Here is a 26501-nt window from a genome sequence, read left to right as displayed (position 1 = left end):
ACTGTTGATTGCCATTATAACTTTTAGCTGCATACATTTGGAAAGTTTATATAGCATTTTAGAAGCTAACCTCTTAGATTAATAGAGGTTAATTTTGTTAGCATGCTGAAATCTGTGTTCTATAGAATACAAGAGGAAACGAGCTAACGACAGATTTGTTGAGTGCCTACTTTTGTGAAACATTATGCTAATTACTTTGCGGATGCTACTTTGTTTAGTCCTCATAGTAAACTTGTAGGGCAGGTATTGTTGTTCTCTATTTTGTAGAAGATGAAATGAAAGCTTTAGAAACTTGCTGTGATTTCACAGCTATTTAAATGATAGAGTTGGGATTTAGATCTAAATTTTCCAAGTCCTAACCCCATGTTCTTTCACTGATACGTCACTACCAGATAGTCTTAAGACTTGAAAGCAATACTGTGGGGTTCCCTTGAGGTTAAAATGAAGGAGATGTGTTTTAGGAGAACATAGAAATATTTAGTCCTACTTTTATAAACCTCAGCTTCTAGAGACACTGTTGTTTGAGAATAACACAGTGTTTTAAAAAATACTACCTTTTCTAGCTGGAAACAACTCTAGAAAAAAAGATTTTGCTGCTTTGTTATAGCTGCACAACGTTAGGTTTCACTCCCTATACTTAGGAGAAATGGATTCAGCATAAATCCCAGCCAGGAAGGACAGCTGTATTTGTCTTCTACCTGGGAATATACACAGTATGTGGGAAAGATTGAAGAAACAGTTGTGAAAGATAAGATACTTAAAATATCTTATTTTTTTTTTTGAGATGGAGTCCGCTCTGTTGCCCAGGCTGGAGTGCAGTGGCGTGATCTCAGCTCACTGCAACCTGTGTCCCGGGTTCAAGCAATTCTCCTGCCTCAGCCTCCTGAGTAGCTGGGATTACAGGCGCCCACCACTACGCCTGGCTAATTTTTGTATTTTTAGTAGTGACGGGGTTTCATCATGTTGGTCAGGATGGTCACGAACTCCTGACCTCGTGATCTGCCCGCCTCAGCCTCCCAAAGTGCTGGGATTACAGGTGTGAGCCACCACACCTGGCCAATATATCTTTTAAAATTTGGGTAAAATTCACATAACATAAAATTCATTATTTTAACCGTTTTAAAGTATATAAGTCAGTAGTTTATAGTCTAGTCATACTGTTGTACAACTATCACAACTATCTAATTCCAGAACATTTCATCACCACAAAAAGAAACCCCCTGTATTCATTAGCAGTCACTCCCTATTGCCCCTCCAGCTACCTCCTGGCAACCACTAATCTGCTTTCTGTCTCTACAGCTTTGCCTAGTCTGAACATCTAATGTAAATGAAATCATACAATATGTGGCCTTTTGTGTCCGACTTCCTTTGTTTGGCATAATGTTTTCAAGATCCATCCAAGTGGTAGCATGTAGCAGTACTTTATTCCTTTTTATAGGTAAATAATATTCCATTGTATGGACATACCATTTGTTTATCCATTCATTGATGGACATTTGGGTTGTTTCTACTTTTTGGCCATTACGAGTAATGCAAGTGTAAACATTTTTTGTGTATAAGTTTTTTGTTTTTGTTTTTGTTTTGTTTTGTTTTTTTGAGGCAGAGTCTTTATCTATCTCCCAGACGAGCACGGTGGCACAATCTCAGCTCACTGCAACCTCCACCTCCTGGGTTCAAGTGATTCTTCTGCCTTAGCCTCCCAAGTACCCGGGATTGCAGGCATGCACCGCCCCACCTGGCTAAGTTTTGTATTTTTAGTAGAGATGGGGTTTTACCACGCTGGCCAGGCTGGTCTCAAACTCCCGACCTAAGGTGGTCTACCCGCCTCGGCCTCCCAAGGTGCTGGGATTCCAGGCGTGAGTTACTGCCCCCGACATTGTTGTGTTTTTCTTAATACATGTTTTCAATGATCTTGGGTATATACCTAGTAGTATAATTTCTGGGTCATATGGTAATTCTATGTTTAACGTTTTGAAGAACTGTTTTCCAAAGCTGCACATTCTTTTATATTCACAGTAGCAATGTATGATGGTTCTAACTTCTTCACATCCTTACCAAGACTGTTATTGCCTGTCTTTTTGCTCATAGACATCCTGGTTGACATGAAGTAGTATTTCCTTGTGTTTTTGAATAGTATCTAGGTCCTTGGTTCTATTTTTAAAAGTATTCCAAAGAAGAATAACACACACACATCTAAAAATGAATGTCTTGGCTGGGCGTGGTGGCTCAAGCCTGTAATTCCAGCACTTTAGGAGGCTGAAGCGGGTGGATCACTTGAGGCCGGGAGTTCAAGACCAGCCTGGCTGACATGGTGAAACTCTGTCTCTACTAAAAATACAAAAATTAGCCAGGTGTGGTGGTGCATGCCTGCAATCCCAGCTAGTTGGGAGGCTGAGGCATGAGAATCGCTTGAACCTGAGAGGTAGAGGTTGCAGTGAGCCGAGCTCACAACACTGCACTCCAGCCTGGGCGACAGAGCAAGACTTTGCCTCAAAAAAAAAAAAAAAAAAAAAAAAAGAATGTTTCCATTTATATCATTAAGTATATCTTAAACTAAACTTATATAAGTGATTTTTTTTTTTTTGAGACAGGATCTTGCTCTGTTGCCCAGGCTGGAGTGCAGTGGGGCAATCTCAGCTCACTGTAACCCCTGCCTCCCTGGCTCAAGCAGTCCTCCCACCTCAGCTTCCCAAGTAACTGGGACTACAGGCATATGTCACCACGCCCAGCTAATGTTTGTATTTTTTTGTAGAGACGGGGTTTCATCATGTTGCCCCGGCTGGTGTTGAACTCCTGGGCTCAAGCAATCTGCCAGGCTGGGCCTCCCAAAGTGCTGGGATTACAGGCATGAGCTACTGCACCCGGCCAAAACAAACAAACAAAAAAAGTGTTTTAATGTTAAAACAATTTTAAAAATCTACACTTATCTGAAAACAAAACAGTATCTTCCCAGTCTCTGGATTCAGCCCAATCAGGATATGATCTTTTTAGAACTGAACATCACTACAGCCATACAGAAATAGGGAACAATTTCATGCCAAAAATTTTGACAATTTAAATAGACAATTTCCTAGAAAGAGATAAATTGCAAAAACTAACCAAGACAAAGGAGAAAATCTTAATAGAGCTGTATCAAGTTAAAAAAGAAGAAAAAGGAATTAGTCATTAAAAATCTTCTCACAAAGGCAAGTCCAGGCCCAAAGTTAAAAAACTGGCTGGGTGTGGTGGTGCCTGCCTGTAGTCCCAGCTATTAGGGCAGCTGAGGTGAGAGAATTGCTTGAGCCCCAGAGTTGGAGGCTGCACAGCTATGATCGTGCCGCTGCACTCTAGCCTCGGAGACAGAGTGTCTTTACAAAAACCACAAAAACATTTTAGGAATAAATAATATGAATCTTACACAGAAATAAGGTAAAGAGAATACTTCACAACTTATTTTGTGAGGCCAGATATCAAAGCCAGACATAAACATCACAAGAAACAAACTATAGTTAAAAATCCCAGGCCAGAGGCCGGGCGTGGTGGCTCACGCCTATAATCCCAGCACTTTGGGAGGCCGAGGCAGGCGGATCACCTGAGGTTGGGAGTTCGAGACCAGGCTGACCAACATGGAGAAACCCCGTCTCTACTAAAAATACAAAGTTAAAATTAGCCGGGTGTGGTGGTGTGCACCTGTAATCCCAGCTACTTGGAAGGCTGAGTCAGGAGAATTGCTTGAACCCAGGAGGCAGAGGTTGCGGTGAGCCGAGATCGCACCATTGCACTCCAGCCTGGGCAACAAGAGTGAAACTCCCTCTCAAAAAAATTGCCAGGCCAGGTACAATGGTTCACACCTGTAATCCCAGCAGTTTGGGAGGTTGAGCTGGGTGGATCACTTGAGTCCAGGAGTTTGAGACCAGCCTGGGCAACATGGCAAAACCCCATCTCTAAAAAAATAATAATTAAAAAAAAAAATAGCTTTGCACAGTAGCAGTAATAAAATAGCTTTTGCACAGACCACTGAGGTTTATCTGAGGCGCAGTTATTACTCCTTGAAAACTTTTCCCAATACCCCTCTGTGACAACTTGCAATATAGGCAGCATTGACAATTTTTGACAGTCTCTATGGAGATTGAATTTTAAAAAAATACAAAAAATTAGCTGGGTGTGGTGGCTCATGCCTATAACCTCAGCACTTTGGGAGGCCAAGGTGGAATGATTGCTTGAGGCCAGGAGTTTGAGACCAGCCTAGGCACGTAGTGAGACCTTGTCTCTACAAGAATAAAAAATTAGCTGGGTGTTGAGTAGTGCATGCCTGTAGTCCCAGCTCCCAGCTACTCGGGAAGCTGAGGTGGCAGGATCACTTGATTTGGGGAGTTGGAGGTTGCAGTGAGCTGAAATGGTGCCAGTGCACTCCAGCCTGGGCAACAGAGCTGGACCCTCTCAAAAAAAAAAAAAAAAAAAAGAAAAATCCAGATTGGAAAAGAATAAGCAAAACTATCTTTTTTCACAGATGACATGATATTATATGTAGAAAATGCTAAGGAATCTATGAAACAACAACTGATACTAGAACTGATAATTAACTTTAGCAAAGTCATAGGACATAAGATCAATATACCGAAAATTTCAATTACACAAACACAAATACAAATCAATTGCACTGTTACATAATATCAAGGAACAATCCAAAAATAAAATTCAGAAAACAATTCCATTCACAACAGCATCAAGTAGAATAAAATATTTAGGAATAACAAAAACTGTCTTTTTTTTTGAGATGGAATCTTGCCCTGTCGCCTAGGTTGGAGTGCAATGGCATGATCTCGGCTCACTGCAACCTCTGCCTCCCAGGTTCAAGCGATTCTCCTGCCTCAGCCTTCTGAGTAGCTGAGATTACAGGTGCACGCCACCACACCTGGCTAATTGTCTGTATCTTTAATAGAGACGGGGTTTCACCATGTTAGCCAGGATTGTCTCGATCTGACTTCGTGATCCACCCACCTCGGCCTCCCAAAGTGCTGGGATTACAGGCGGGAATAACGAAATCTCTTAAATGAAGCCATCTGTAATAGGGAAATCAATCGCCTTTCTCTCATCTTTTTTTTGCTTTTTTTTTTTTTTTTCCAGTATTACAGTGTATGCCATTGAGTTGAACTTTCATTTCCTTCACTTTCCATTTCTTAAGGGCTTACGGCAACCAGCTCCTTTTTCTGATGAAATTGAAGTTGACTTTAGTAAGCCCTATGTCAGGGTAACTATGGAAGAAGCCAGCAGAGGAACTCCTTGTAAGTAAATACCTTCTTAATTTGTTGTCTGACTATTGTTTTTAGCATTCCATTGTCTTTATCAAATACACACCTGCTCTGTATATACTTCCCTCTGTTTACTTGCAAAGGCCAGCGGCGAAGGGGTTCTTCCCACCTGCCTTGATGTTCTATTTAGAAAGGTAACTGCACTCCATAAACTTTCACTTTTTCCTTATTATTATGCACCTGTTTCCTGGGCTGTTGTTGTAGCTATGAGATACAGTAAAACAGAAACAATACGATATTATATTAGCCTGAGCTGAGTTATGAACTTAACTATTTCTATAAAGTCCAAATCATATGTCAGGGTGTCACATTCTTCATAGCCTTCAGAATTCCCCACACCTCTCTACGTTCTGTCAGCTGGCTGTGATGCTGCCGATTGATAGAGGACAAAAATATCCCAAGTTGGGAGATGCTCATCACTTAATTTTATTTTTACTGATATTATAATTTTCCAGGTTTAAAAAAATATTTTCAAAGCCCTTGCTCTTTATTTGTATGCTTAATTTACATCATTAATTAGCAGTTTTTGACACATAAATTACTAATATATATTCGGGATGCTTTTCTTATGTGGGGCAGTTGGTTTTAGAGATCACTATAAAAGAAACTCCCAAGAGCATTTGTTATGAATACAAAGTCCTATGGCAAATATTCTTTCTTCTCTGTAGATTCCCCAATTCTCCCTTTTTTCCAATCCTTTTTCACTTCTTCTGATTACTGTACTAAGTGTTCTCTCTACCCTGTAGACATAGGGCTGAACTAAGACTCAGACAGACACCAGGGAATAAGAGGGGGTTATAGCCACAAATCTGTGCATTTGCAGCATATACAGCATATTTGTGGTTACTTAATTGTGTTGGTATGTTTGGTCTCTGTTGTAACTGAAGAACAGTGAAATACAAATAGAAGTGGGCCAGGAGCAGTGGCTCACACCTGTAATCCTGGCACTTTGGGACACCAAGGCGGGCAGATCATCACTTGATGTCAGGAGTTCGAGACCAGCCTGGTTAACATGGTGAAACCCCATCTCTACTAAAACTACAAAAGTTAGCTGGGCGTGATGGCGGGCACCTGTAGTCCCAGCTACTCGGGAGGCTAAGGCATGAGAATTACGTGAACCTGGGAGGCAGAGATTGCAGTGAGCTGAGATCAAGCCACTGCACTCCAGCCTGGGTGACAGAGCGAGACCCTGTCTCAAAACAAACAAACAAAAAACAAATAGAAGCGATGTACAGTATCATACCAGGAAATTTTTTTTTTCTTTTGAGTCAGAGTCTCACTCTGTTGCCCAGGCTGGCATGCAGTGGCTCACTGCAACCTCCTCCTCCCGGGTTCAAGCGATTCTTCTGCCTCAGCCTCCCAAGTAGCTGGGATTACAGATATGCACCACCACGCCTGGCTAATTTTTGTATTCTTAGTAGAGACGGGGTTTCACCATGTTGGCCAGGCTGGTCTTGAACTCCTGACCTTGTGATCCACCTGCCTCAGCCTCCCAAAGTGCTGGGATTACACGTGTGAGCCACCGCACCTGGCCAATACTGGGAATTTTAACACCTACCCTTTGGCCTTATCTTGGGTGTATGTATTGTGGGTTCTGGGTCCTCAACAAAAAAGAGGCTAATTCCAGAGACTCCTTTCCTTTAGAAAAAATGTTTAGATATAGTTCATATTGATCACAACCCTCTGATTCATGATAAGATTTTTGAGTTTGGCTTCCCTTATTTGGGTAATAGGTAGGCTCCTGGAGGCAGGGTAAAATGACAGGGAAAACCAGAGACTGTATGGATCAGTGTAATGGTAGCCAGGTCTAACTTCAAAACGCCAGAAGATAGTTCAGGGTTCACATTCAGATGTGATCGTAGAGGCTGTTGAAGGCCAGAACTTTTTATGTACTCTCTAATGACACACATTTACGATCAGCTGTTCATTTAGATTTGATCTGATAGGTTGCATTACCCAGTCTGTTGCTAATTTGTCTATATATCATTTGTGGTACATAAAATTTGAAAATATGTGTACTGTTTCCAAGATGGTCTTTTGTTTTGTTTTGTTTTTGAGACAGAATCTCGCTTGTCAACCAGGCTGGAGCGCGGTGGCGTGATCTCAGCTCACTGCAACGTTTCCCTTCTGGGTTCAAGCAGTTCTCAAATCTCAGCCTCCCAAGGAGCTAGGATTACAGGAGTGAGCCACTGTGCCGGGCCTGTTTCCAAGTTTTAAAGCTTATAATTAACAAGTCCTGACTAGTATAATTGTTTTTAATTTTAGAATTATACGATTTCACAAATAAGTCATTTTCAAGATTATCTACTTTATAGTTTCTTCATTATGTACATAAAGCAATTAAGGTCCAGTAACTAAGAAGTGAAGGCTCCTCTACAGTAAAACATAATTAGTGGGATAGAATTGCAGCTCAAACCTCACCCGGGAATGGTGCTACTCATTGTAAGCATTAGAATAGAAGGGCCTTCAGCAAAATAATTGTATTTTTGGTGGAACAGCCACAAATTAGCCTATAAATTTGCCAGCTTAATTTGAACTCTGGTTTTTCTTTTAGATCTCATTTTGTCTGACTGTTTTATGTTAAATCACCAAGTAGGTAACTGCATTCATGCCAGTGCAGGACAAGGAATAAAGCAATAAAGAATGCACATGCTCTAGTGAAGTTTCAACACCTCCCTCCTGCTCCCCAGGTTTTTACGAGGGAGGTTGTATAATCTAGGAGAAGATTCTCTACTTAGAGAAAAACAAATATGATTTGAGAGACAAGAAGGTCAGCTCTGGGAATGTTTTGGAAGATGAAAAAAATCAGCAATATGTTTAACTCAGAGAAAGGAAGGAAAAGGGAGAGTGTGAAGGGCAATGGAAATCTGTTAGGAACAGAATGTTTCGGTGGTAGGTATTTGGGAGAATAAATATATCAAAAGAGATCATTAATTGAAACCCAGGTTTCTTCTGCCTAAAGGAGGACATATGGTTACTTAGTCACCAGTGGTGCAGCGTATAATTCATAATCCATATAAACCGTATAATTTATCATCCAAATCAGGACAGTTTTGAGCATGAAAGGGAGTTGCTGTTAATAATATACAGAGGTTGAGTGTGGTGGCTCATGCCTGTAATCCCAGCACTTTGGGAGGCCAGGGCAGAAGGATTGCTTGAGGCTAGGAATTCAAGACCAGCCTGGGCAATACAGTGAGATCCCATCTCTACAAAAATTTTAATAATTAGCCAGGTGTGGTGGTGTGCATCTATAGTTCCAGCTACTCAGGAGGCTGAGGTGAGAGGATTGTTTGAGCCCAGGAGATCTGGACCACAGCAAGCCATGATTGTACCACTGCACTTCAGCCTGGGTGACAGAGACCCTAGCTTGAAAAAAAAAAAAAAAAAGAAAATATATATATATATTGAGTTTTGCTTCCCTTATTTGGGTAATAGGTAGGCTCCTGGAGGCAGGGTAAAATGACAGGGAAAACCAGAGACTGTATGGATCAGTGTAATGGTAGCCAGGTCTAACTTCAAAACGCCAGAAGATAGTTCAGGGTTCACATTCAGATGTGATAGTAGAGGCATATATATATATATGCCAGGTACGGTGGCTCACACTTGTAATCCCAGCACTTTGGGAGGCTGAGGTGGGGTGGATCACAAGGTCAGGAGATCGAGACCATCCTGGCTAATATGGTGAAACCCTGTCTCTACTAAAAATACAAAAAATTAGCCAGGCATGGTGGCACACGCCTGTAATCCCAGCTATTCAGGAGGCTGAGACAGGAGAATCACTTGAGCCTGGGAGGCGGAGGTTGCAATGAGCCTAGGTCACGCCACTGCACTCTAGCCTGGGCAACAGAGTGAGAGTCTGTCTCAAAAAAAAAAAAAAAAAATCTATATAACATATATACATATATAATATATACATAATATATAAATGATATTAAATATGTATTATATAGTACATGATATAATATAAACATTAAAATTATATTAAAAGTATATAATTTATATAAATATAATTATATATACTATAATGTACATTAAATCAGGGGTGTGGTTATCCTGGCCCATAGCCACTTGGTAAAAGAATGGCTAACGCTAGCTTTCTTCCCAGACTAGTTCAACAGTGACCCCTTCTGGCCGTTTGGTTAATATGTCAGCCTGGGTTTGCCAAAGACGGGATGGAATGGTGGCCAGTTGAGATGCTGGTAGGCTGGGGAAGCACTGGGGAGAGCAAGAGGCGCATCTGGGATTGGTCTGAGAAAAGGTTCAGTGATGTACTTGGCCTAACATAGGATGATTAGCTGTGCTGCAAGCAGCCACTTGATCAACAGCATTCTGTGCTGTTGCCACCATCCTGGCAATGTGTTTCTTGGGCAAAATTTCCCTGCTGTATGCCATCTAGTAGCAAAGAAACAACAAAATAGTCTTAATTTGTATATTCTATCCCTTGTGTTTCAGGATCAAATAGTGTGAGATCGTAGCCCCTGTGGACTTTTTTAGGGAAAACGGAAGTATGTTAGTTACTTCATGGACGTGACTTCTGGGATACTGCAATTTTTTTTTTTTTTTTCAGACAGAGTCTTGCTCTGTTGCCCAGGCTGAAGTGCAATGGCGCGATCTCAGCTCACTGCAACCTCCGCCTCCTGGGTTCAAGAGATTCTCCCGCCTCAGCCTCCCGAGTAGCTGGGATTACAGGCACCCACCACTATGCCCAGCTAATTTTTGTATTTTTAGTAGACACAGGGTTTCACCATGTTGGCCAGGCTGGCCTCAACTGCTGACCTGAGGTGATCCACCTGCCTTGGCCTCCCAAAGTGCTGGAATTACAGGCGTGAGCCACCGTGCCTGGCCCAAAAATCTTTTTAATGTATTATTTCTTAATAGGCATAGAGCCAATGCAGTGACTTCTGGGATATAGAAGGGGGATTATATGCTCAGATTTTGTTTTATTTTGCTTTGTCTTATTAAAAATTATCTTTTAAAAAATATTTATTTTTCTTCTCTTTTTTAGTTGACACATGCTGGCAGTAAAAAATAATTTTAATAGAGATAGGGTTTCACTGTGTTGCCCAGGCTGGTCTCAGACTCCTGGGCTCAAGCAGTCCTCCTGCCCTGGTCTCCCAAGGTGCTGGAATTACAGGTGTGAGCTACTGTACCCGGCCTGCTTTCTCTCGTAGATTAGAAAACTGAGGCATAAGGAAGTGAAGGTTACAGAGGAAGAAAGCTGGTTGGAAAGCTTGAGCTATGACCTTTCTGACTCTTAAATCTGTTAAATTAATTCTTAGTTTTCCATTGGATTGGTATATTTAATTTAAAATTTTTATTTCCTGTATTGTAAAACTAGCCTGGGCCGGGCATGGTGGCTTATGCCCGTAATCCCAGCACTTTGGGAGGCCAAGGCAGGCAGATCACTTGAGGTCAGGAAATTGAGACAAGCCTGGCCAACACGGGATATGAATATAAAAATAATCCCGGCTTGGTGGCTTTTGCCTGTAATCCCAGTGACTTGGGAGGCTGAGGCAGGATAATCACTTGAACCCGGGAGGCAGAGGTTGCAGTGAGCCTAGATCATGTCACTGCACTCCAGCCTGGGTGACAGAGCAAGACTGCATCTCAAATAAATAAATAAATAAATAAATAAATAAATAAATAAATAAATAAAAATACAACTAGCTTGGGCAACATGTGAAACCCCATCTGTACAAAAAATACAAAAATCAGCTGGGCGTGGTGGTGTGCACTGTAGTCCCAGCTTCTTGGGAGGCTGAGGCGGGAGGATCGTTTGAGCCTGGGAGGTGGAGGTTTCAGTGAGCTGAGACCATGCCACTGCACTCCAGCCAGGGCGACAGAGCCAAACCCTGTCTCAAAAAATCAAATCAAATGAAAGCAATACATTCCCACAGTTTAATATGCATAAAATACAAAAAGGGCATAAAGTAAAATGTCTCCCTCTCAAGACCTGTCTCACAGCCACCTGGTATCCCTATAACAGGCCACCAATATTACCCATTTCTGTGAATATCTAAGTAAATTGTTTATATATCCTTCCACCTTTTAGTGGGTGTATTATGCTATATTCAGTCTTTCATTGAAATTTAGATCATTTCCTGACTATTGCTATTATAAACAGTACTGCATGAATAACATCTATATTTACTGTGAGATAATTCCCAGAATTAGAATAGCTGGGCCAAAGCTATAAGCATTTGTCGTTTGTCTTTTGATAGATACTACCTAGTTGCCCTTCTTGAAAGTTGCTGATACTCCTTTCAGCAGTGTATGATTTCTTGGTTTAAAATCTACTTATTTATGAATAAAGCTTTTTGTAAACAAAAATTCATAAACCTCCTGAGAACCACTTTCCTTCTCCTTGATATATTGCCCTGAAGACAGGAAGGAGATGTATCTGGTCCTCAACCTCAGCATAGTGTATCTGATCCTCAACCTCGGCATGGTATATCTGATGACATTTTGACGTATCTTTTCCAAATGATGTAAATGCCCCTGTCATTTTCTGCTGCAGTAAAATAGCTCTTCCTTTATTCACATAAAGGGAATAAGTTACACGGACCCCTTAGATTTATTATTTAAAGCATGATGAACCGTTATGCTGATTTTGTTTTTAGTGTTTATTTGGCTGTGGAATTAGTCTTGTTCCCCAGGAAATCATTTCCGGGCTTCTCAGTTGACAGTTCTCTGTTATTTGTTGTGCCTGACAAGTTTGGTACAACCAGGCTAATAGAGGCAGTTAGTGCAGATTGATGATGTCAAAAATCTCTTTATAGGCTGAGTATGGTGGCTCACACCTGGAATCCCAGCATTTTGGGAGGTCAAGGTGGGATTGCTTGAGTCCAGGAGTTTGAGACCAGCCTGGGCAACATGGTGTCTACAAAAAATAAAAAAAAAAAAATTAGCTGGGCGTGGTTGTGTGCATCTGTGGCCCCATCTACTTGGGAGGCTGAGATGGGAGGATCACTTGAGCCCAGGAGATCAAGGCTACTGTGAGCTGTGATCACATCACTGCACTCCAGCCTGGGTGCCAGAGTGAGACCCTGTCTCAAAAAAAATGAAAAGGTCCTTATAGTCAAGTTATTTTTCATAACCCAACCTACCCCCAAAATCAGAGTGAATACCCAGAAAACACCTAAAGAAAGGAGTATGCAGTTGGGCCGGGCGCGTTGGCTCACGCCTGTAATCCCAGCACTTTGGGAGGCCGAGGCGGTGGATCGAGGTCAGGAGATCGAGACCATCCTGGCTAACACTGTGAAACCCGGTCTCTACTAAGAAAAAATACAAAAAATTAGCTGGACGTGGTGGCGGGCACCTGTAGTTCCAGCTACTCAGGAGGCTGAGGCAGGAGAATTGCTTGAATCCAGGAGGCGGAGGTTGTAGTGAGCCGAGATTGCGCCACTGCACTCCAGCCTGGGCGACAGAGTGAGACTCTGTCTCAAGAAAAAAATAAAAAAAAGAAAAGAAAGGAGTATGCAGTCATGGAACTGTCACACAGGGCCATTTCCATTTGCCAAGTACAAGATATTGAATCAGTGTATTTTTGTGGCTTGGCGCGGTGGCTCACACCTGTAATTCCAGCATTTTGGGAGGCTGAGGCTGGCGGATCATTTGAGACCAGGAGTTCGAGACCAGCCTGGCCAACAAGGAAAAACCCCGTCTCTACTAAAAACAAAAATTAGCCAGGCGTGATTACATGCACCTGTAATCCCAGCTGCTTGGGAGGCTGAGGCAGGAACATCACTTGAACCCAGGAAGCGGAAGTTGCAGTGAGCCAAGATCACGCCACTGCACTCCAGCCTGGGCAACAGAGTGAGACTTGGTCTCAAAAATAAAAATAAAAATAAAAAGTATTTTTGATCAATTCTTTCATTTGGATCTAGGTGAGCGACCTGTGAGAGTTTATGCCGATGGAATATTTGACTTATTTCACTCTGGTCACGCCCGAGCTCTGATGCAAGCAAAGAACCTTTTCCCTAATACGTACCTCATTGTGGGAGGTAAGAAAACATTTGATGACTTCAGGTGCTATGCAAAAAAAGATGACAGTAGAACCTGTCTTTCTCTTCTGTCTTTATAACCTGAGTACACTGGCTCTTGTTTCCGTTTTTAAATGAAGGATGTAGTACAGCCTCTCTAAAACACATGAAGTATATGGAGTACCAGCAAACTAAACCTGGAGAGAGGAGCTTCAAGCTCATTGACTGTGATGTCTGACATTTATCTCACTGTTTTTAGCTGAGTTTCTGCGGTCACAGGAGCAACAGTGACTTCTGTTGTCCACTTTAAAAACATTTGCTTTAGATTTCAGTTTATCATTTTGAATCAACTGGAGTACAAAAGTCTGCCAAGGAAATGTTAGGTGGTCCAGTCCAGTGTGAATAAAACAGGAAAACATGTTTAAGGACTTAATTGATGCAGACATGCACAGCAGGTTTATTTCAGAGTCAAAGATCTTGGTCACCTGTTGTACCGTCCCTTCTCCAAAGTATGAACATACTATTTAGTGAGTGTTGCTCCTGAAGGTATACGCTGCATTAGGAAAAGCGTTGTTACCCAGGTTCAACTACCTTTAGAAGACTTTCCTCCAGTTGGGGAAGATGGTTGCAGTCCTAAGCAGTGGGAGAAGATGGGAGAGGTTGGTGGCTGAGGAGTTGCTAAGCAAAGAGGACTCCGACCCACAATTTATGATGTGGTGAACTCAGTTTGCAGTGATGAGCTCACACACAACTTCAAAGGCTTCACGGTGATGAACGAGAATGAGCGCTATGACGCAGTCCAGCACTGCCGCTACGTGGATGAGGTGGTGAGGAATGCGCCCTGGACGCTGACACCTGAATTCCTGGCTGAACACCGGGTAAGAAACCGGACACATATTCCCATTCCTTGTTCCAGAATCCCCTCAACTCTCAAGGCTGCTGGCACGTAGGCTGGTTTTCCACCAGCCCTGTTTTACTTCTACCTCTTACGTAAGTTTCGTAGGAGATGACAGTGATATCACTAGTGATAATAGTCATCCCTGACGTTTATATGGGGCTGGATGGTTTGCAAGCAGTTTTACATCCATTCTGTTCCATTTTCTGCCCACAACAATCCCGTGGTGTGTTTGTCATTTCCACTCTACATATGAGTAACAAGGCCTAGAGAAACCAAATAACCTGCTCCAAGTTCCACCATTGGCAGGGCTGGGAACTGAACTCGCCACAAGTTCCACCATTGGCAGGGCTGGGAACTGAACTTGCTGCAAGTTCCACCATTGGCAGGGCTGGGAACTGAACTCACCACAAGTTCCACCATTGGCAGGGCTGGGAACTGAACTTGCTGCAAGTTCCACCATTGGCAGGGCTGGGAACTGAACTTGCTGCAAGTTCCACCATTGGCAGGGCTGGGAACTGAACTTGCTGCAAGTTCCACCATTGGCAGGGCTGGGAACTGAACTCGCCGCAAGTTCCACCATTGGCAGGGCTGGGAACTGAACTCGCCGCAAGTTCCACCATTGGCAGGGCTGGGAACTGAACTTGCCGCAAGTTCCACCATTGGCAGGGCTGGGAACTGAACTTGCTGCAAGTTCCACCATTGGCAGGGCTGGGAACTGAACTTGCTGCAAGTTCCACCATTGGCAGGGCTGGGAACTGAACTTGCTGCAAGTTCCACCATTGGCAGGGCTGGGAACTGAACTCGCCACAAGTTCCACCATTGGCAGGGCTGGGAACTGAACTCGCCAGTTACGCGACCTTCCCCCCACACCATAGGCACGTCTACCCTTAGAACATGCCAGTCTCCTGAAAATATCCATAGCCCCAGGTGAACTCTGAAGACGGTCACATTACCAGGAAATAAGACGGATTAACATAGCCTTTTCTTGGCTTAAGTTTCATTTCAGGGCTTTGATCTTAGGCTAGAAATTGGGTGGAATCAGAAATCAAGGATATTTCTCACTGTTTCTTAGTAAGTTATTATCAACCCCTTACGTCCTTTTAATTCTCCCACATTAAAGTAACAGATTTCAGCCAGGTGCAGTGGCTCATGCTTGTAATCCCAGCACTTTGGGAGGCCAAAGTGGGAGGATCGCTTGAGCCCAGGAGTTCAAGACCAGCCTGGGCAACATACCGAGACCCTGTCTCTACTTTAAAAAAAAAAAAGCCACAGGTTTCCTGCAAAAGGTGGGTATAAAAGATGAGAAGGATTGATTAGGCCAGGTTAGAGGTCCCCAAGCCTGAGGAAACAGCAGGCGTGTTGTCAGTTCTCTACAGGGGCACGTGGAATGTCGTAGGTAAATTGTTCAGTGAGGCAGAAGGAATAAAGGCAGCCAAAGTGCTTCTAAAGCAATACGTGGGTAGGCCTGAAGAGGGGATATTTATTAAAACTATTGAGGATTAGGACAGACCTTTTATAATTCTCTGGCTTTTCTACATCAACACTTAGCAGCCAGTGGCACCAAAGGTGGTAAGCAAGTTTATTCTCAGCATCACAGCCCACAGGCCCAGACAGAAGTATGAAGTTAGAGAATTTCTAACTCCCCTTTTCTCTTTGTTAACAATATATACTCAACCTTGAGTTTTGCTTGTCCCATTCTTTTTTTTTTTTGAGACACAGTTTCGCTCTGTTGCCCGGGCTGGAGTGCAATGGCGTGATCTTGGATCACCGCAACCTCCGCCTCCCGGGTTCAAGTGATTCTCCTGCCTCAGCTTCCCGAGTAGCTGGGATTACAGGTGCATGCCACCATGCCCGGCTAATTTCTTGTATTTTTAGTAGAGACAGGGTTTCGCCATTTTGGCCAGCCTGGTCTTGAACTCCTGACCTCAGGTGATCCGCCCGGCCTCCTAGTCTTTACTTTGCTGCCTATGGATCCCTGACAGGTTGTTCATGAGTAATTGAGATGCTGGCTGAGAGTCTCTGACATAGTCCCAGTGAACATGCTTCACACTCCTGTGGTCTCTGGGGGATGGTATAGTGATCTTAGTAATTATCAGCAAAAGGCTGGTGGCCCATTCGGGAAGGAGTAAGTGAAGTTTAGCACATCTCCAAACAACATTATTGATCCCCAGTATCATTCTTTTTGCCCTTGCAAAGGATATTCATAGCAGTAAAATAGCTGGGCACCGTGGCTCACGCCTGTAATCCCAGCACTTTCGGAGGCCGAGTCAGGTGGATCACTTGAGGTCAGGAGTTCGTGACCAGCCTGGCCAACATGGTGAAACCCTGTCTTTACTAAAAATGCAAAGATTAGCCAGGTGGGGTGACATGCGCCTGTAGTCCCAGCTACTCGGGAGGCTGAGGCAGGAGAATCGCTTGAATCCAGGAGGCAGAGGTTGCAGTGAGTCGAGACTGTGCCACTGCACTCCAGCCTGGGCAACAGAGCGAGACTCAGTCTCAAAAAAAAAAAAAAAAAAAAAAGTAGCAAAATGATAGATCCTGAGGATAAAACTTCTTTTATGGCTTTGGGTTTGTATTTCTCAGGAGAATAGATGTATCTATTCCAGTCAGAGGGCTCGTGGTTGCTATTTTTATATTCCCTCTTTTCTCACGGACTGAGAGAAACTAGTTAAGAAAGGAGTAACCTCTTTCTCATACTTTTTTTTTTTTGGAGACAGAGTCTTGCTTTGTCACCCAGGCTGGAGTGCAGTGGTGCGATTTCGGCTCACTGTAGCCTCTGCCTCCTGGGTTCAAGCAATTCTCCTGCCTTAGCCTCCCAAGTAGCTGGGACTACAGGCACCTGCCACTATGCCTGGCTAATTTTTTTGTATTTTTAGTAGAGATGGGGTTTCACCGTGTTAGCCAGGTTAGTCTTGAACTCCTGACCTCGTGATCCACCCGCCTTGGCCTCCCAAAGTGCTGGGATTACAGGCGTGAGCCACCGCACCCAGCCTTTCTCATACTTTTAGAAACCCTTATTTGACCAAATCCTTCCAGACCCAGGACAGGGAGATTTCCTTCTTTCCTAGGCTCCACCCACTCACCGGTTCACCAGCAAACCCTCTGGCCCTATTGACCACAGCAAGATGACTGGTATACAGAGTGAGGGTAACAGTCCTAGTAGACTAGGAGAAATAGCTACAAAAGCAGCTGGCTAACTTCATATGTATACTCCATAAATTATTAGGTTGGGTGGTTTGTGAATAGACTGTAGAATTTATGAGCAAAGCAAAGAGAGATACGAAGTCCACTGAGGCCTGGCCTCTGCCTATTGTCCTTTTTCTGGGCCTGAGAACATTGACTGGGTCTTCCTGAATGGCAGTTATCATGGATTTTAATGATGTTTCCTTATTTTCAGATTGATTTTGTAGCCCATGATGATATTCCTTATTCATCTGCTGGAAGTGATGATGTTTATAAGCACATCAAGGAGGCAGGTGAGTGAGCTGATGTGCTTCCTCACTTTAGGGGATCTCGGGCAGCTGCAGATGTTCAGCCATGTTGCTACTTTACAGAGGAAAATGTGTACATTAGAAATTCAACATCCTCTTTCAGGCCACATTTTGGATAAAAGGTAAAGATGAGCATAGCACCCATCAATTCTTTGTTGTCAGTTCATGACATCCATCAATTCTTGGTCTAAACATCTACTTTGGATATCTCTCTTAATTTCAGGAAACCTTTCTCATATTTTTCTTAATATTAGGGCTATGTAACTCTTCTTTGCCTTACCTCTGGCCTTTGATTCAGTCTACCTTCTGTATATCAGTATCTTTCAGTTTCATTTAGTAATAACAGATTCTTCTTTTTGAGGAAAGGAATGTTGCCCCCAGTTTCCATTTAGTCTTAATACCTGAGCTAACCAGAACCTCACAGTGTTTGTCTGTATGTTTCTGAGTTAGGCATGTTTGCTCCAACACAGAGGACAGAAGGCATCTCCACATCAGACATCATCACCCGAATTGTGCGGGATTATGATGTGTATGCGAGGCGGAACCTGCAGAGGGGCTACACAGCAAAGGAGCTCAATGTCAGCTTTATCAACGTGAGTTCCAGCCTCACCCCAGAGTTGCCTGACTCTGTAGGATACATGTTGCCTCCCACTCCATCTTAGCTGAACTGGCTTTGCAGTTGGCTCTAATGATCACTCCCAAAAGTTCAGTGAATGAATTACCACTATGTTAACTGTTCACAAAAAGAATGAAACAGACAGTTTCTGCCATTATGGTGTAGTACCAACACATTCGTATAAAGCCATACAGCCAACTAAATAAATGAGTGATTTATATAGTAAAGTATTTCCGTTAATAAATGGAAAACGGTGTCTCTTAAACTTCCTTTTTCTTTTTTGGTTGGATGATCTTTTGGAAACCTGCTAAAGGCTATGAACCCTCTCCTCGTGTGGATAGGGAGACCCGACACACCACTTCCCACATAGACCTGAGTTTTAAATTTGGATTGACGAAAGTTAAGTTTATCTTAGCTTAATATTGCCTTTTAGAAACTGTATATATTTTGCTGGGCATGGTGGTTCATGCCTGTAATCCCAGTACTTTGGGAGGCTGAGGCGGGAGGACTGCTTGAGGCCAGGAGTTTGAGACCAGTCTGGGGGTAACATAGCGAGACCCCATCTCTAAACAAACAGACAAACAAAAAAAACTCATGCAAATATACACATATATATATATATATGGTGTTTCTTTCTTTTTGAGACAGGGTCTCGCTCTGTCGCCCAGGCTGGAATGCAGTGGCGTGATCTCGGCTCACTGCGGCCTCTGTCTCCTGGTGCCTTAGCCTCCTGAATAGCTGTGATTACAGGCATGTGCCAACAGGCCTGGCTAATTTTTGTATTTTTTTTTTTTAGCAGAGATGGGGTTTTGCCATGTTTGCCAGGCTGGTCTCGAACTCCTGGCCTCAAGCGATCGGCCCCCCTTGGCCTCCCAAAGTGCTGGGATTACAGGCATGAGCCACTGTATCCAGCCAACACTATACATTTTGTATGTAAATTAGACCCCAATAAAATCGATTTAAAAAGAAGAAAGCTGCTAACTTTAATGTCTTCTACATAACCAGTTTACCATGCTCCCTGACCTCCTCCCATCTCTGTAAATTGTGCTGTAAGAATGGATAAAATGATTACATCTAAATATGATTTATCTAGGCAGATAAACCCTAGCTCTTATTAATTTACTTACTATAGCTTTATTTTTCCCACAAAAATCAGGTGTTTAAAAATTCTTTTTTTTTTTTTTTTTTTTTTTTTTTGAGACGGAGTCTCACTGTCGCCCAGGCTGGAGTGCAGTGGCTCAATCTCGGCTCACTGCAAGCTCCGCCTCCCGGGTTCACGCCATTCTCCTGCCTCAGCCTCTCCGAGTAGCTGGGACTACAGGTGCCCGCCACCACGCCCGGCTAATTTTTTTGTATTTTTTAGTAGAGACGGGGTTTCACCGTGGTCTCGATCTCCTGACCTCGTGATCTGCCCGCCTCGGCCTCCCAAAGTGCTGGGATTAGAAGCGTGAGCCACTGCGCCCGGCCGGTGTTTAAAAATTCTAAACATAATCCCTTTCCTCTTTATGATCTGGAAATTATGAGAGTACTTTTCTTTTTCTTTCTTTGAGATAGAGTCACACTCACTCACCCAGGCCAGAGTACAGTGGCGCAATCTTGGCTTACTGCAGCCTTGACCTCCGGGCTCAAGTGATCCTCCCATCTCAGCCTCCTGAGTAGCTGGGACTACAGGCACCGGCCACCATACCCAGCTTATTTTTTATATTTTTATTTTTAGTAGAGATGAGGTCTTGCTATGTTGTCCAGGCTGCTCTCGAGTTCCTGGCCTCAAGCAGTCCTCCCACCTCGGCTTCCCAAAGTGCTGGGATTACAGGCATGAGCCACTGTGCCTGGCCAAGGATACTTTTCATTTGACTAAATACTCCCTTCCCTTCCACCAGAGGGTTTATACCATTTTCCTTATCTTTAGCAAAGTCGGTAAGACCAACGAGTGTCATCATTTTGCAAATGGGAAATGGATCTTAAAATACTAAAGGAACAAAAAGCAAAAAACACAACTCATTTAAGATAATACAATAAGCCAGTGATAGAGGGGAAAATCCAGCACAACAGGCAGATTTAAGATCCAGTATTTTCTCTTTCAATCTATTGTAATTAGTTTATTCATGGCAGTATTGTGCAGTGATCTTTTAGCTGCCTCTGTGTCTCCATCTAGAATGAGGTTTGGGTCATGCTGGGCATGTTTATGTTCCAAGTTTATGTTTTATCTTTAAAACTCTGACTCTATTTGGCTACATGCCTGTTACTGGGTATAGCCTATATTTTTAGTTTATTCCCAAATGCCCACAATATTAGAATTACCACTTCCTGTGTGTACATCCACAGCATATCTTATCTGTTATTATGCTAATGATGAGTGGGGTAGGTTAAAGCAAAGCAAAATTCTAGACTGAAAACAGTGTCAATTGAGTGCTTGAGCCATGTTTTTTCGTTCGCTTATGATAGAGAAGTTTAGGGTGAGCATTATTTCTCAAGAGTTCTTTCTTTATCTAGGAGAAGAAATACCACTTGCAGGAGAGGGTTGACAAAGTAAAGAAGAAAGTGAAAGATGTGGAGGAAAAGTCAAAAGAATTTGTTCAGAAGGTGGAGGAGAAAAGCATTGACCTCATTCAGAAGTGGGAGGAGAAGTCCCGAGAATTCATTGGAAGTTTTCTGGAAATGTTTGGTCCGGAAGGGGCACTGGTACGTTCTTTCCCACTGGACAGTGTAGGGAGTTCCATGTTGCGGAGAGAATGACAGAATCATCGAGCAGGAAGGGACATCGACATTAAGAAGTTATCTAGTCTCTCCCCTCATCTGGGCAGAACTATCTTTCAACTGTCCCCAGCAAGGTTTTTGAAATCTTTACAGAAAGACATTACACATTCTCCCAGATAATTTTGCCAGCTCTCTATCAACCTTGAAATCTGGTGACAAGATAAGCAAGTCGCCTTGCCCAGCTTTTATCTGTGGTATGATTTTAGATAGAAGGAAAGGAAAGAATAAAGAACAATAAAAAGAAAGCAGCCTCCACTACAAGTAGCTGCAGCAGGAACCCCAGGTAAGGTGGGAGTTCTGTCTTTGGGGAGTAGCAGTCTTTTCAACCAAATACAAGATTGAGCAAGTGAGTCCTAGGTTAGATATCAGGAAGGATCTGTCTGTGAAGGTGTTTGGATAGATGAGAATAATCCTAGACTAGATTATTCGGGAAGAATGGGGAATTTCCCGGGTGATGACAGCAGGTGAGAACCCTTAAATAAATAGTACAGCACAGACATCCCAGTCCCAGAGGCTTCAGTGATGATTTAGTAGGATCCACGGTTTTTCTCTGACTCTTCCTTTCGGTTTCTGCAGAAACATATGCTGAAAGAGGGGAAGGGCCGGATGCTGCAGGCCATCAGCCCGAAGCAGAGCCCCAGCAGCAGCCCTACTCACGAGCGCTCCCCCTCCCCCTCTTTCCGATGGCCCTTCTCGGGCAAGACTTCTCCACCTTGCTCCCCAGCAAATCTCTCCAGGCACAAGGCTGCAGCTTATGATATCAGTGAGGATGAAGAAGACTAATGTTTCCCCTCCTTTCCCGTCCTCTCCTTCTGTCCCATTACCTTCAGAAGCTCTCTATTGAATTCCAAATTGTGACCCCAACACTAAACCTAAGGACAGCTACAAAGGAAAGACAACTGGGGCAAAAGGACCTAGGACTGGGGGAACCAAAACAGCCTGTCCTCCAAGTGACGTCACTCACCCACACGAAGGAGGGGGACTGCACCTTAGAAGGCTGCTCTGCATCCATTTACCCCCCCAGTGAAACAGGGCTTTGTTTCACTGTTTATGTTCACGTGATCTCAACAGGGAAATCGTCATTTTTATTAATTTTTTAAAAAAATTAGTCTTTCAAATGTAGAACTAATGTTTTGCCCCTGAGGAGTGGGCAGAAGAAGGAGGTAGTGTAATATGCAGAGGCCTTTTCTTCCCGGTATACTATAGCATTTGCCTTCCGTTCTGAAGCAAAGTGGCTTGCCAAGTCCTTCACGAAATGAGCCATGCTGATGGGTAATTTGTGGAGAAATATCTTAATTTTGATTTCCTTAAGGAAAAGCGAAAAGCAGAGTTACAGTCACAAATCCCCTCAACGTACTGCCGTCACCGGTGTCGTTGTGGCTGTGGGAAGGAGATCTGAGCCTAACTTTTCTCACTCCCTGAGGAGTTTCTTGTTGGACCCAGTGGGGTCCATGAAGACACTGATGGGGATGGAAGCAGACCCATGGCATCAACTGCAGTGTTTCTGCTGTGTTCATCTTCTCAGAAAATTCTGTGGCCCAGTTCTTTGGGAGCTGTTGTCAGTCTCTTTCCTGCCATCTACCTTCGAAGGAAGGAACACCTTTAGGGTTACGATGATGAGAGGAGCGGGACAATACTCAAGCCTATACCAACTCAACTGAGATTAGTTTCCTACTGGGAGTAAGTGCCTGGCCCTGCTACTCCTATTTGAATGCTATGAATATTACCTAGCCTTTTACAAAGGATACTTTGTAAATGTCTGCTGTTGGAAATTGATGTTAATCCAGTTTGGTCATAGCCATATTAGAGAGATTTGCACAGAATGTAGAAGCGAAAGCGTAGGAAACACCTTCCTTTCTAAAGCAACAGCCTTATCACCTTGACCTCTGTCCCTCTTAAGAACATTCTTCACTGGAACCAGTGCTCCACAGTCTTTGTATTCCTCTGAGAGCCGCAGTTGGCAGGGCCCTCCCTCCGCCGCCTCTCCAGCAAGCCACAGAGCATACCCTCATGTGACAAGAGTGTGGTAGGTTTTCTGCCCACTTCTCGCACACGCCTGGTGGTTGTGGTTCCATCTCCCCTGTTAGCTTGCCCGGGGGATTCAACACTTGAATTTCAAATCAAAGAATGCTAATGCTTAGCACTTGCTGTTGAGCATGATCTAACTTTTAAAGCCCTGGCCTCCTGTCTCCTCAGCTACTTAGCTACATGGCCTAGCAGATCATCAACCATCAGTAGTCCTGTGGCTAGATTCAGGGGAAAATTGCTTATGTCCAGGCCCCACCCCCTGTCACTCATAAATACCCCTTGTGGGGGTGGAATTTTAGTGTTTTCAGCTAAGAAAACTACATTTTCTCTTTTCTTGCCTCTCTGCTAGGACTGTGAGCATCTCATAGTCCACTCCCTAAACACTCTGGTAACACCTCTCTTTCCGCCTGAGGGTCAGAGGCTAGAATCACTGCCTGAACGGCAGGACTACCTTGGTTCTTAAAACTTGGATCACCCAGGCAAGGCGCGGTGGCTCACGCCTGTCATCTCAGCACTTTGGGAGGCTGAGGCCGGTGGATCACTTGAGGCCAAGAGTTTGAGACCAGCCTGACCAACGTGGTGAAACCCCGCCTCTACTAAAAATACAAAAATTAGCCAGGCATGGTGGTGGGCGCCTGTAATCCCAGCTACTTGGGAGGCTGAGGCAGGAGAATCCCTTGAACCCAGGAGGCGGAGGTTGCAGTGAGCCGAGATGGTGCCACTGCACTCCAGCCTGGGTGACAGAGCGAGACTCTGTCTCCAAAACAAAACAAAACCACACACACACACAGAAATAAAGAGAAATAATAATAATAATAAAAAAACTTGGATCACCCAGAAAGTTATGAGCGTCACAGAGGCGAGGGAGAATGAAGCCTCTTGTTATCCTGATCGCCCATGACAACGACATTTCTAACTCTTCTCCTGAAGCGCAGTTCTTCCTCCAATCCAGTCACACAAGCTTTGGCTTGGAATCCTGTCTTTGAAACAGTTGAAGTTAGTGTTTTCCCATGTTACCCAGCGTATATAGTCTCATCTTTGAACTTTTCTGCGTCAGCCTTCTCTCTTTGGGAATCCTGCCTGTTTCTGTTGACTGATTCTGCCTGGTGTGGAAGGGCAGTGAAGTCTGTGCTGAAGCCCGTCTACTTGGTTCCTCCGAGTGCACATTACGCAAGTGTATTTGGATAGACAGGGAGATGCCCAGAACGTGGTTTTCCTCCTCCTTCCCTATTGGAGCCACACCTCCTAAATATATTGTCTGGGTCCCAAATGTTTGAGCCCTCTTCCTCTGCCCTCAGTGGGCTGCTCTTGGCATGCCCTGTGCTTGGAACGGGACCTGCAGGCTGACAGGCCTCTGAGACTGCTGGGGCCAGCAAACGTACATGTTCTTGGGAAACTCCCTTTCCCCTTTTGGTGAGCTTCCACCACCTCAGTCTAATCGTTTTGACTGAAAGCTATTTGTCTGACTGAAAGCTAAAATCTTTTATGGTGTGGCCTATTAGATACTTTGGGGTAAATGTGGTCTGAGGTGCTGGACAAGCATGGGTAGATGGAGAAAGCTGTTGGAAAGTTGCATAATGTGGTCATCTGTGCCTAATTAAATGAGGTTAGAGGTGTGTACACCACAACAAGGTCTGGGATCTAAATCTTCAGATATTAATGTTTGAGGCTATGGAGCTGTTTCCCTGAATCCCACACAAGAAAGCAGTCAACATGGATGGGCCAAATGTGGCCAAGATGAGAGAGCCAGAAATGTTGGCCTTAGAGCAGAGCCCTCTGTGTGTGAGATATCAGAAGGCCAGAGCCAGAGCCGGGGAGGTGCCAGCGCAGCCACTGCCTTCGGTGGGCTGGATGGAAAGCCGGGGAGGTGCCAGCGCAGCCACTGCCTTCGGTGGGCTGGATGGAAAGCCGGGGAGGTGCCAGCACAGCCACTGCCTTCCGGTGGGCCGAACGGAAATCTTGCTCTTATGCTAGATTCAGAAGCACTGAAGAATGGAGGTTGAAACTTGAGAGGACTAGGAAGGGATCATTTGTGCTGTTGCAGCTATTGCTGATAGCTAGAGCCAAAGACCATTATATTGCTGAGGCTTGGGTAAGAAAGTTAGGGATGTGAGGAGGTTGAAAATCCTGAAGGAGAGAAAAAGCATGAGGGAGGCTGAGAAAACTTTTGACACTTTCTGATCGCTGATGACTCCTTAGGCTGAATGATGGTGGTTTTTTTGGAGGCTGCACCTGAGTGATAGCGATTTTTTTGGAGGCTGCACCTGAGTGATAGTGATTTTTTTGGAGGCTGCACCTGAGTGATGGTGGTTTTTTTTTTGGGCTGCACCTGAGCGATAGTGATTTTTTTTGGAGGCTGCACAGCTGGTCAGACCATCTCTAGATGTTCTTTCTACAGTGGTTCACAGGGCGTCATTCTGCCTTCCTGGATTATCTTGACTATGGGTAGCTTATTTTCAAGAGCTCTTTGCCTTTTTAATCCTGTTCCAGATCACTTATCCAAAATCTTTCCAAATCAATTATATTTTGCTGCTTTTCTTTAATTCCCTAAAAGCCATAGCTTCTAGATTTTCTATCAGCACACGTCTCACCAGAAGTTGAACCAATACAGGTAGAAAAAGAAAGCCCCCTTAATGTTTTTAACTGATGATATTTTTTTAAACTTACCAATATAAGTATTTTTAAAGGTTCTATTTTTCAAAGTCATAACAATGATTGTTCTTGTTTTCTCATAGAATAGACTGCCATGGGATAAAGAGTGGTCCCTAGCTTCTATTTTTCCAAGTAAATAAGTAGAACATGTTCTTGAGATTATACCATTAAATGTTAATTTTCTTGAAGAAAGATTGTTGTCTGCCAAGATTTTATGTTAGCGCTCAGATTGAGGCAGAAAACGGAAGCACCAGGTTTAACACTGGGATGACTTGGGTTGTGTTCCTGGAGGTTTGAAGTGGGCCTTCCCGCCTTTTGAGGGGGAAAATGGACTGTTTTGAACACATATCCTGGATTAGTTGGGTTGTTTTGTATTGAGGATCCCTAAAAGACAAGAGAGTCTTGGAAAGGACTGCTGGCTTCGTCGTGAACGTTCGCCCCATCACCAGTGTGAGTCCGTGGGGAAGTTTTCCTCAAGTGGGGTTCAGTCTGTAATTTTCCTGTCTGTTCTTAGTTTGTTCTGAGTTATTTTGGATTTTGTTCTTTAGCCAAATAAAGGCAATGTGGTTTTACCTGATGTTCCGTGTCCTGTGGTGTTTTTATTTTTTTATTTTTATTTTTTTTGAGATGGAGTTTTGCTCTTGCTCAGGCTGGAGTGCAGTGGCGTGATCTCGGCTCACTGCAGCCTCCGCCTCCAGGTTCAAGCGATTCTCCTGCCTCAGCCTCCCAAGTAGCTGGGATTACAGGCACCCACCACCACGCCCGGCTAATTAGTGTTTTTGGTAG

At 43.8% G+C, this 26501-nt stretch overlaps 1 protein-coding gene across 2 annotated transcripts in view; it reads left to right on the top strand.

The window, feature by feature from the left end:
* PCYT1A (phosphate cytidylyltransferase 1A, choline) overlaps window positions 1-26292 on the top strand; it is a 68249-nt gene extending 41957 nt beyond the window's left edge. For both annotated transcript variants that reach the window (XM_063622247.1, XM_063622248.1), the window contains exons 3-9: window positions 5165-5264; window positions 13178-13294; window positions 14000-14151; window positions 17569-17647; window positions 18113-18255; window positions 20772-20960; window positions 21612-26292. In XM_063622247.1, coding sequence (XP_063478317.1) covers window positions 5165-5264; window positions 13178-13294; window positions 14000-14151; window positions 17569-17647; window positions 18113-18255; window positions 20772-20960; window positions 21612-21818 — 987 coding nt within the window. In that variant the 3' untranslated portion in view covers window positions 21819-26292. The remainder of the gene's footprint in view (window positions 1-5164; window positions 5265-13177; window positions 13295-13999; window positions 14152-17568; window positions 17648-18112; window positions 18256-20771; window positions 20961-21611) is intronic.
* The last annotated feature ends 209 nt before the right edge of the window (window positions 26293-26501 follow it).

The sequence above is a fragment of the Symphalangus syndactylus genome, chromosome 17, assembly GCF_028878055.3.
Source record: "Symphalangus syndactylus isolate Jambi chromosome 17, NHGRI_mSymSyn1-v2.1_pri, whole genome shotgun sequence".
In the NCBI taxonomy this organism is placed as follows: domain Eukaryota; kingdom Metazoa; phylum Chordata; class Mammalia; order Primates; family Hylobatidae; genus Symphalangus; species Symphalangus syndactylus.
Note: the sequence above shows the minus strand (reverse complement) of the source record. Positions and strands in the feature narration are given on the sequence as shown.